We start from the raw sequence: 12368 nt of genomic DNA, 5'->3' as shown, positions 1-12368 counted from the left end.
TGTGGAATCCGAATTCCTGAAGGAGAGAAGAGACAGAAATAAAACATATTTGAAGAAATAATGGCCCAAAGTGTTCTAAGTTGGCTAAAACTTATCAACTTACAGATTCAAGTAGCTCAGTGAACCCCAAGCACAGAAAATAAGCAAACTACACCGCAGCACACCGTGACAAAACTGATTCAAGCCACTGATAAAGAGAAAAAACCCTGAAGACAGAAAAAACAGGAATGTTGAAAAAATAATGATAACAGCCAAGTTTTCACCGGAAACAGCGAGAGGGGGCGGAGCCACAGCTCCGAGATCCTGACATTTATGAAGAAAAAAATGTGTATCTCAGCTAGAATTCTACGTCTGGAAAATATCTAGGAATATTGATAAGAAACACTTTTCAGGTGTTCACAGCGGGAATAATTCATCTCCCGCAGACTTGCACGGTAAGAAATGTTGAAGGAGATCTTACAGGCAGAAAGAAAATGAGAGAAAAACGCATAGAACCACACAAAATAATTACAGGAATTAATGTATGTTGTTTTTTTGTTTTTTTTTTTTTTTAACTTAAATGCCCTTAAAAGCTAATTGAGTGGCTGGGGGGCGGGGCCTAGACCGGAAGGGCGGGGCCTAGTCCGGAAGGGGGTCTAGATCGGAAGAGCAGGGTCTAGACCAGAAGGGCGGGGTCTAGACCGGAAGGGCGGGGCAAGAAGGCGCCGTGCTCCAGGAAAGGGCAAAGGTTGCCTTGCGCGCCTTGACTTAGGCGGACGTACCCGCTGCGCCTGCGCCTGCACCTCGTGACCCTAACGTGCTGCGCGCCCCGCCCACCCACGCCGCCGTTGCCCGGAAACCGGCCTGCCGGCGTCATGGCGGCCGAGGAGAAAGCCGCCGCCATCGTCGAGCCGTTGGTGGGCGCCGTGGTGCAGGACACCAACTCCACTCGCTTCCTGGTCTTCAACTCCAAGACGGCGGAAGTGCTCAGCCATCACCAGGTGGAAGTGGCGCAGGCGTTCCCCCGGGAGGGCTGGGCGGAGCAGGACCCCCAGGAGATCCTGCAGTCCGTGTACGAGTGCATGGCCAGGACGTGCGAGAAGCTCCTGCAGCTGAACGTGGACCCGTCCGCCATCAAGGCCGTGGGGGTCGGCAACCAGCGGGAGACCACCGTGGTGTGGGACCGGCTGACCGGGGAGCCGCTGTACAACGCCGTGCTGGGGCTGGACCTGCGCGCGCAGGCGACGGTGGAGAGCCTGAGCGGGCGGCTCCCGGCCGGCAGCAACTTCGTCCGGGCCCGCACGGGGCTCCCGCTCAGCACCTACTTCTGCGCCGTGAAGCTGCGCTGGCTGCTGGACAACGTGGCGCGGGTGCGGGCGGCCGTGGCCGAGGGCCGGGCGCTGTGCGGCACGCTCGACTCGTGGCTCATCTGGAGCCTGACGGGCGGCGCCCGCGGCGGCGTGCACGGCACGGACGTGACCAACGCCAGCCGGACGATGCTCTTCAACATCCACTCGCTGGAGTGGGACCGCGAGCTCTGCGGCTTCTTCGAGATCCCCATGGACATCCTGCCGAGCATCTGGAGCTGCTCGCAGATCTACGGCCGGATCAGGGCCGGGGCCCTGCAGGGCGTGCCCATCTCCGGCTGCCTGGGCGACCAGTCGGCCGCGCTGCTGGGGCAGATGTGCTTCCAGGAGGGACAGGCCAAGAACACGTATGGCACGGGCTGCTTCCTGCTGTGCAACACGGGCCGCGCGTGCGTGCTCTCCGAGCACGGGCTGCTGACCACGGTGGCCTACAAGCTGGGCCGGGACAAGCCGGTGCACTACGCGCTCGAAGGCTCCGTCGCCATCGCCGGCGCCGTGGTCCGCTGGCTCCGGGACAACCTCGGGATCATAGAGACCTCCAAGGACATCGAAAAACTCGCCAACGAGGTCGGCACGTCGCACGGCTGCTACTTCGTGCCCGCCTTCTCGGGGCTGTACGCACCGTACTGGGAGCCCAGTGCCAGAGGCATAATCTGCGGCCTGACTCAGTTTACCAACAAATGTCACATCGCCTTTGCGGCCCTGGAAGCGGTTTGTTTTCAGACCCGGGAGATCCTGGACGCCATGAACCGGGACTGCGGGATTCCGCTGCGTCACCTGCAGGTGGACGGCGCCATGACCGCGAACCGGCTGCTCATGCAGCTGCAGGCCGACCTCCTGCACATCCCGGTGGTCAAGGCCGCGCTGGGCGACACCACCGCGCTGGGGGTGGCCATGGCGGCGGGAGCCGCGGAAGGCGTCGGCGTCTGGAGCCTCGAGCCCAAGGACCTGGCGGTCGTCCGGACGGAGCGGTTTGAGCCCCAGATCCAGGCCAGCGAGAGCGAGAGCCGTTACTCCATGTGGAAGAAAGCCGTGACGAAGTCGATGGGGTCTGTGCCAGCTCAGTCCCCCGAGGGCGGCGAGCCCACGATCCTCTCCAGCATGCCCCTGGGGTTCTTCATAGTGAGCAGCATGATCCTGCTGATCGGAGCCAGGCACATCTCGGGCGCGCCGGAGTAACAGCCTCCCCGGGGTCCCAGGACGTGACCTCGTACACCCCGAAAGAATCCAGCAATTCTATCTGCCTCTGGAAGTGCTGACACCATTGCAGCTTCTGATTTTTATTTGCAAAACACTTGCCACATGACCTATGAGAATCCTGCAAGTAGACTTGTGGCTTGAAATAAAGAAAACACAGTAGAAAAACACAGTAGAAACGTGTGGTGTGTTTTTTTTTTTAGCATCTGCATTTAAGGTTGGGCCAGCTGTCTTGGGCGCCTCCCTCCCCCAACTGCGGAAACATTCCGCCCCACCCTTCCTAAATTATGGGATTTTCAGATTCCACCCATGAAATCTTCTATCAAACATATTCTAAACATAAACATACTTAAGGAGTTCAGTTTGGTTCTCTGTGGTACACACACTTGATTAAGAGCTGTAACTAATCTCCTAAAACTGAAGGACTTTTTGTTGTTATTTTTGTGTTAAATAAACCCCACAAGTCCTTTTCTCTATGTGTTAGAAAGACCACAACATCTTCACTGAATGTTTAATGGAAATATTTGCTAAATTCTTACAATAAAAATTTAGTATTCTCATAGCTTACTTTCCTAAGAAATATTTGCCAAATTGACATTCTTTGGATATTTTACATGCTCTCGCCAATTACACTGAATTGTCACCTAAGTCCTTTAGGGAGAAGGACCCCCCCCCCCTTTTTTTTTTTTTTTTAGCATGTCTATACCATATAGAACACCTCATTTATAAATTCGGAGCACAGTATAGCCAGTAGGTTATAAAAGGGATGGTCCCAGGCAGACCACATACAGAAACATTTTAGTGTAAACAGCTGTATACATTTTGGGGCCATAAGAGCCATAAGAGATAAAGAGGAAAAATACAAAGTATTTGGAATTGAATAAAAATGAAAACAACATCTCAAATTTTGTGACATACTGTTAAAGCAGTACTTAGGGAGAAATTAGAATTAAAAGCCTGTATTAGAAGAGAGAAAAGGTCTTGAATCAATGTTTCCCACTTCTACCTTAAGGAACTAGAAATAGAATAATTAAAAACAAAGTAAGTAGAAAGAAATAGTAAAAATGAGAGCAGTAATCAATGGTATAGATAATAGAAAACAATAATGTAAATCAATATAACCAAAAGTTGGTTCTTTCAGAGTATAAATAAAATTGATAAACTTTTAGCCACAGTAACCAGGAAAAAAAAAAAAGATAAAAATTATCAATATCAAGAATGAGAATGATACACTTACAGGTCCTAAGGATATTAAAAAGAATACAGAAATATGATGAAAACTTTATACCAGTAAATTTGACAACTTAGATAAAATGAAAATATTCATTGGAAAACACAAACTGCTAAAACTCAAGAAAAAGATAACCTTATTGCCCTATATCTCTTTAAAAGATTGAATTTTTAGTTTTAAAACCGTACAAAGAAAACCCCAAGCTCAAGTGCCTTCAACAGTGACTTCTTCAACATGTAAGGAAGAAATATCCATTCTACACAAACTTTTCCAGGAAACTGAAAACAAGGTAATATTTCAAATTCATTCTGAGTCCAGGTTTATGGCCTTATCCTGATTCCAACACCAGAAAAAAAGACATTACAAAAAAAAAAAACAACTGCAGATCAATATCCTTCATAAACATAGATGCAAAAATTCTAAACAAAATTTTAGCAAAGTAAATTTAACACTATATGGAAAGAATAATATATCATGACCAAGTGAGAGAATATATAAAGATAGGATAATGAATCAGCATAATTAGGAAAATCAATCAATGTACTCTACCATATTAACATCTAAAACAATGACGACCTAGCACCTCTTGTATTATCCTGGATGGAGCTGAAGCCCATTCTATTAAGTGAAGTATCACAAGAATGGAAAAACAAGCACCACATGTACTCACCATCAAATTGGTATTAACTGATCAACACTTAAGTGCACATATGGTAGTAACATCGGGTGTTGGACAGGTGGGGGGGCAGAAGGGACAGGTATATTCACACCTAATGGGTGCGGTGCTCACCGTCTGGGGGATGGACACGCTTGAAGCTCTGACTTGGGTGGGGCAAAGGCAATACATATAACCTAAACATTTGTACCCCCGTAATATGCTGAAATTAAAAAAAAAAACATTTTAAAAACTGCATGAGATTGAAGTACACAGTAACCAGAATGCCTGAAACAAGAAGACTAACCATACCAAATGTTGGTAAAGATACGAAAGAACTTATCTTTCATATGCTTCTTTTGGAAATGAAAAATGGTACAAACATTTTGGAAAACAATTTTGATTGCTGTCTTAAAACATTAAATACACATTCCTCATATTATCCTAGGTATTGAACCAAGAGAAATGAGACCGTCTACCCATACAAAGACTTGTTGGTAGCACTTATTGTAGCCAAAAACTGGACAAAACTCCACTGTCCATGAACAGGTGAAAAGAGAAACTATAGTATATTCATACAACAGAGTACTGCTCAGCAACAAAAAGAAATCACTGTTGATAAAAACTGTAACACGGATGCATTTCAAAGTAACTACGCTGAGTGAAATAAGCCACACCAAAAAAGTGTGTGTGTGTGTGTGTGTGTGTGTGTGTGTGTTGTAGGACCCTGTCCCTATAAAATTACGGAAAATGGTGTAGGGACAGAAAGTAGATCAGTAGCTGCTTGGAAACCGGGAGGAGATGGGGAGGGGGCGGGAGGCTTGATTATAAAAGGGCACATAGTAAAGTTGGGGGATGATGAATATATTCATTACATTAATTACAGTGAGGGTTTCAAGGGTAAATACATATGTCAAAATTAATCACATCGAACACTTTAAATATCTGCAGTCAATCTCACTTTAACAAAACTATTTTTAAAAAGAAAAAATTATTTTCAGACTCTGAAGGCATACAGTCAAAGTCTGCTTAAGGTAGCTTAATCTTTGCTCTTCTCGGTCACGAATATCGACGTGTCCTCACCGGTTCTGCAGCCGGCCGGCGTGGGGAGTGCCAGTTCCCATCTCTACCAAGTCTGTGAGCTTTATTTGAAGTCATTTGTGTGATGAGGCTGGAGCCGCGCATGATAATGTCTAGTATCATTTAAAACAAATTAATTTCTCATTTCATCTATCTGGTTCTAATTCGCAGCCTGGGACCTATTGCCAATGACCTTATGAGGAGTTGCAAACAAAGATCATCGTCAGAAAATCAGCATCAAAGTCCTCAAAACTCAGCATCGCATTCTCACTCCTTCCTACAAACACAGTCCTGGGATCATCACCTTTCCTTTCTTAAAATATCTCTGCCTCTGTCAGTGTCATTGTTACGATTTAACTCACATGATATTGGTAAATTACAGCACTTTGCCCCGAGGCTACAAAGGAGCTTCTGTATATTCTATTATAAAATTAGCTAATTAATAATTTCTCTCTATTGCCACTAAGCAGAACTACATGGTTAAACGACGACGGTGGGGTCTCACTGCACGCGTGTTAGGAAACCGCGGGTCAGCATTTAATGTCAGGCGTGTGTGTGAGAGAGAGAGACAGAGAGAGCCGGAACACCAACCAGAAGGCAGAAGGGCATCTATCCCAATGCCATTTTCCAAGGATGCATTTTGTGAATTAAAGCCAGTAAGTAGTGGCTGAGAGGGGAGGAGGCAGGTCACAGGGATGGGGTACAGGTGGGGAGGAGAGCAGACAAGAAAAGAGAAACAGAGAAGACCAAGAAGGGGAAGGAATGTTAAAGAAGGTACCCAAAGAGAAACAAGATGTGCTATTAAACCTAATTAGAGACACCCTGTGGTATCCACATAGTAGCAGCACTGAACAGCCAAATCATTTCTAACTTAGCTCTAGGAATGGCAACTTCACACACCGAACTTGGAGAGATAAACATCTCCTCCCTCCCCATCCCACTCAGAATCCTGAACTATTATCTGTTTGTCCTCGATTTCTGATGCTTATATTATCATCTTGATATTAATACCCATAATCTCCTAAGGAAGCTATTGTTTCTGTCATGGTAAGCCCTTGTTCTCAAAGCATGAGTCTGAATGTTCCATTAAACAATCCCCAATTGGATGGACCATTATGCACCAACTCTATGAAAAATTTGCTTCCATGCCCTTTTTTTTTGTTTAAATCTTTAAACTAATAAGATCCCCTAGGGTAATCTTGCTAAGTCTAGAATAAATACAATATCATCTCCGTCCACCACCTACTTTAGCCTCCCACTGAAATGACAGCTCTCTAGTACTCTATTCTGATGGTTTCAATCAATACAAAATGCATAAACTTAATATTTAAATATCCCCCATAGTTTCCGTCAACAACCTTCACAGCCCAATTTATTTGCACCTTGGAGAAATTGCATGTGACCCTTGTTCTCTATGTGTTTAGCATGCATTACAGTTCATTATCAGCTCAGCCCTCGACAAACGGATTTATTGTAGAAAAAGAAAACAAAAGAAGGCTTTGATCTTTGGTGGCGAAAAGCAGAGGGTAATGGGACCGTGTTAACAATCTCACGTTAAACGATCTACGAAATTCAGTTTATTGTAAAGAATCCAATAAACTTTTCTTATATTCAGTTATCAAAGTATGTTTTTCAAGGGTCACAGGAAATCCAAGTTTGGAAAACATTTACAAAGCCAAAAATAGTAAGGAGACACAGTACTGTGCGTCTAGGAGCTTTGAAAGACATCTGGGCACAAACCAGGACAAAAATGTTCTAGTGACTCCAGATAAGGGTAATTCTGTTTTGCCTAAGCTTTTTCTCTGAACTGAAGTAGACAATCTGCTTAATCACACCTCCCTGCTCCCACCTCCGTTAAGGCCTCTTTGATATCAACAGAGCAGGGGATGAATAGACATCATGGGCAGGAGGCCTCTCTCTCTCTCTCTTGCTCTCTCTCTCTCTCTCTCTCTCTCTCTCTCTCTCTCTCGATTGTAAGATAAAGTTTGGCCTCAAAAGTGTATTTCACTGGCCACCTCTTCCAACTTCTATTTCAAATAGGGCTTAGATATCTACTATGAGCTCAATTTTATAATTAAGAATATTACCTTCCCAATCCAAAAAAGGTATAGTTTTAGAGTTTAGGAGACGATTTATCTGGGGAATATGAAGTTCTTTCATAGAATTTAGTTTTCTCAAAAAACAACGTTCTCAAAGAAAACTCCAAGACCACTTTCGCAACGTCAGATTAGGCTGGAGTGAGGTAGGTCTGGGGGACCACCTCGTCCAACACCTTCTGATACAAAGAAGTGAGAGACTTAAGTGACTTCCTGGATGTCATTAAAACATGTTGAAAGAAAGATTAAAAAACAACCTTTAGTTCAGGCATCACCATTATCCCCGCCTGATACACGCCAGGACACTAACTCACTATCTAGTCCCATCACTCCAATCTATCCTGCACGTTTTCACCAGGGTTCTCCTTCCCTTGCTGTTTCCTCCCCTTCTTATGACTGTCTCTCTCTCTGATTTTAACATTTATTTTTTGCACAGCTCCCAGATCTGGCTTGGAAGTGTTGCACCCCTGCCCCAGCACACGCATGCACACACACACACACACGCACAAGCATGCACACACACAAGCATGCACATGCACACCCCCCACACACACACCACACAGATCCCCCTGGCCTTTTAGTCTAACAGAAGTATTAAAAATGATTAAGAAAAGGAAAAATGAGTTCATGTAATAAACACATTTCTAGGCTTCAGAAACAGATTTTTAAAAAATCTTACACTGGATTTGGCCATCATCAAATCACATCTGCACATCCATTCATTTACTATACAGTGCTTACTTCACGATCAGATTTCTTGGATATGATACCAAAGGCACAGCAACAAAAGAAAACACAGATTTTATCAAAATTAAAAACTTTTGTGCATTAAAGGACACTATCAAGGCACAGGATGGGAGAAAATATTTGCAAATAATCTATCTAATAAGGGATTTACATCCAGAATATATAAAGAAATCTCATCGCTCAATAACAAAAAACAGAAACAAAAAAAAAACCCAACCAAATTAAAAAATGAGTAAAAGACTCTAACAGACATTTCTCCAAAGAAGATATACAAATGGCCAATAAGCACATGAAAAGATTTCCACAATCCTTAGTCATTAGAAAAACACAAATCAAAACCACAAAAAGATACTATTAGAATGGCTGTTAAAACTAATAAACAAACAAAATGGGAAGTAAGTGCTGGACAGGGTGTGGAGAAATTGGGACGCTTGTGCATTGCTGGTAGGAATGTAAAATGGTGCAGCTGCTAAGAAAGACACTATGACAGTCCTTCAGAAATTAGATTTACCATGTGAGCCAGCAGGTCCACCCCTAGCTGTATGCCCCAAAGAATAGACAGCACGTGCTCAAATGGATATGTGTGTGCCAATGTTTATAGCAGCATTATTCACAGGAGCCAAAATTTGGAAACCACGCAAAATGTCCATTGACAGATGAACGAATAAAGAAAATGTGGTGTGTGCAGGCAACGGAATATTACTCAGCCTTGAAAAGGAGTGGAATTCTGATCCACGCTACAGCTTGGATGAGCACTGAAAACCATATGCTAAGTGAAATAAGTCATACACAAAGGGACAGATATTTTATGATTCCACTTGTAAGTGGTTCCTGGAACAGTCGAATTCATACAGACAGAAAGTAGTATAGTATTAGCAAAGGCTGGGGAAGGGAGTAACAGGGAGTTACTGTTTGATGAATATACAATTTCAGTTTGGGTTGATAAAAAGGTTCTGAAGGTGGAGAGTGGCGATAGTTGCACAACAATGTGAACGTCCCGAATGCCACTGAATTGTACATTTAAACACAGTTAAAATGGTAAATTTTATGTTGTGTGTGTTTTACAATAAAAAAAAATCTGTACATTTTTGTGGTTATCCACCACTCAGAGCTGATGTAAGTAGTATCTAATGCCACAGCATGGATCACATCTCTTATGCAACATATAACCTATAAACGATCGTTATCCTGACAACATTCTAAATAGGTTATTCACCCTTTTTCAAATCCATACAGCCTCCTGGTTATTGTCATTTTTTTGTAAAAATTACCTAATTCCCTAAATAAGGGTCAGAGGTGATTTTTTTTCCAATTAGCAATTTAAGATAGTATCTCCTAAGAAATATGGTAATATTTGCACCCTAAAAACGTTCTATAGTCCAAGTTAAATTCTTTCACCACTGCCCTGTTGTATCGGCAAACTAGTTTAATTGCATTATGATGAAGGCTGATGGTGTACAACCAGACAAGAACAAGAGAGAGAGTGAATGATCTATGGCAGGATTCTCATTAGAATCCCCCAAAAGAAGTCTTGAAATAGAGGGTTTATCTTACTAGTTTATTATTGTCCTTCCTAGGAAAACACATGCTAATAATGAAGAACTGGCATTTTGTGTGCTGAAATATACTCCAGTACTCTATAAAGCTAGCATGTCTTTAAATGTAGTATATTATCCATAAAGCAGCAGTTTCAAAGTTCAGTATTCTTTGCATAATAAACCTGAAACAATACAAATTTTCATTTCCAGAATCTTTAAGGACCGAAAGAGAATTTTTCAGCACACAGAGCTTTAAGCCCCTTCTCTCTCTGACCCTTGCCTGTTCCCTCTCTCACATCTGAAAAAAATGGGCAGGACCCCAAGCGTGGCTGGGAAATTGTCACTCTGTAAACACGTCCATCTGTTCCTTTCATTGTCTTCCTGGTCGTATTTGCCTGGGTTGGGGACGTCCAAACACATTTCTGTTATTGTCAACACGGCAGAGCCAAGAACTCTTTGGACAAGAAAACTGCATCACGAGCTCCTGCCTTGTGTGTCCTCCAAAGCATTGCCCTTGCCGGGATCCGGAACCTTCCCTGCTAGAGAGACTATGGAATGCTCTGCAGGACAAGGGCACTTGGTGTCAGACCTGCTATCAAAACAGCCATTTTAAAGACGAACACCAGCAGAAAACAAAACTCATCAAATAGTCAATGCATCCAGCATTTTAAACTCAACCTCCCCTAAGGGGCTGGTGTTTTAGAAATTATTTTTCACGGATGTTTTAAACAGTTCGTATCTCCTATTTTACTTGTAAATATGTAAGATTAAATATAATACATAAACTATTTTAAAACACATAATTCCTGTTTATTCTTCTCTAGGGTATAATCACAGGGCCAATTAAAAAAAATGCAACACAAAATTCATTGAGTTGAACGGTTTTTTTTTCCTAATGAATAAGCATGGATGTGAATTTTATTCTTTTCATTTCTAGAGATCTTCTAGATCAATCTCGAATTATAACTTGCTTCTGGGCTGCTACTCCATAAAGCAGAAATATTTATAGAAGTACATTTATTGGTAAGTGCTATCTTCATAAATAGAAAACTCTCCAGGTTTTCCATAAATCCAAATACCTACGAGATAGAAAAATTGAGATAGTGTACATCACTAGTTTTATTAATCTAATAGCCATTTACCGAGGGTCCAGTGTGTGCCAAGTACTGTGTCAGCTAGAAGTGGGACTAGGAAGATAAATAATACACTCTACCTTTGAAAATGTACAGCTTTGTGGCATAAGCAATCAAGTATAAAAAATAAGAACTATTTCCCCTGGGCTACATCAACCTGGAAATAAAACCAAAGGTAAGAAAATACTGTACACTTCTCCAGGAGCAATTAGTAAATACCATCTTAATTACATGTTCGATTGTCTCTTTTGTCTACTAAACCACAAGTTTCCTTACGGTATGAGGTGTCTTATTTTTTTCTTTTTTCTTTCTTTCTAGTAGAGTTTGGCAGAAAATAGATGTTCAATTAAAAATAAAACAAAGCATGGTAGTGAGTAAAAAAATGAATATTTTCATCATATTTAAAATTGGATCTTTATCAACAGAAACAGGACTTATAAATCTAAAGCATCTCTGAAGAAACTGTTTTAACTTAAAATTTTAAAAAAGGGTATTATTAATACTGCTCAGCACTTCAACAGTGAATCTTAAATATCACTTAGCTGTCCACCCCCCTGTGCTCCTTACCACGTTCTAGAACTGAGCACCTGTCAGCGAATTGGCAGCATTTTAAGTCATATGGGAGACACAGCAAGAAAGGCCAAGCCTAGAATTCTGAAGGCACCAAATTTTATCCATTGTAAATACCGCGTGTTTTGAAGAATTGCACTATCGCTGAATAAGCTTGATCTCAGACCAAGGGTCGCAAACTCAAATGCCTACAAAGACCAGACCAGCTATGTAGACATTTCAAGCGTATTATAAACTTACGATAAGCCCATCTACATTTTAAAAACATCCTTTTAGTTAAAAATTATATACTAAGATTTTTCTTCTATATGCTTACCAAAATTTCACCCCAAAAAACAGTTACAAACAAAAAGACTAACCACACACACACACACACACACACACACAAAACCCCAAATCAAAAAATAAAACTATGAAGAATACAGACAATTCACTGATCTCAATGAAATGAGGAAGACACCACAATGCTAACCCAGAGACAGCTAAGCCCACCTGCCAAACGCTGAGAAGTCTTCGGGAAGCCGAGGCAGCACAGAGAGAAGAAACATGGCCCACATCTGACCTCAAGCAGAACACATTTCTTCCCTCAAAATAAGCGTCCCCATACTGAAAGGCATATCTGATAATCTATATATCTATGTATTTTACTTCTTTAGTGCTTACTCTTTCTATTGCTGTGGTTTACATGGTCACACTCACCTCTTCGGAAAAACATTTTCATGTTCTTAAGGTAGAGGGAGTGAGTGATACCACACACTTAATTCTACTTGTCCTT

The 12368-nt window shown here is 42.4% G+C and overlaps 1 protein-coding gene across 1 annotated transcript; it reads left to right on the top strand.

Moving 5' to 3' along the window:
- Positions 1-854: 854 nt before the first annotated feature.
- Positions 855-2647, top strand: GK2 (glycerol kinase 2). The gene has a single exon (XM_045536905.1). It carries the CDS (start codon positions 855-857, stop codon positions 2523-2525), a length of 1671 nt encoding a protein of 556 aa, XP_045392861.1. The 3' UTR covers positions 2526-2647.
- Positions 2648-12368: the final 9721 nt, after the last annotated feature.

The sequence above is a fragment of the Lemur catta genome, chromosome 24 (assembly GCF_020740605.2).
Source record: "Lemur catta isolate mLemCat1 chromosome 24, mLemCat1.pri, whole genome shotgun sequence".
In the NCBI taxonomy this organism is placed as follows: domain Eukaryota; kingdom Metazoa; phylum Chordata; class Mammalia; order Primates; family Lemuridae; genus Lemur; species Lemur catta.
This window is presented reverse-complemented; position numbering and strand designations above follow the sequence as displayed.

Coding starts and splice junctions, on each gene's coding strand:
- GK2 (XM_045536905.1), top strand. CDS start 855: ATGGCGGCCGAGGAGAAAGCCGCCGCCATCGTCGAGCCGTTGGTGGGC.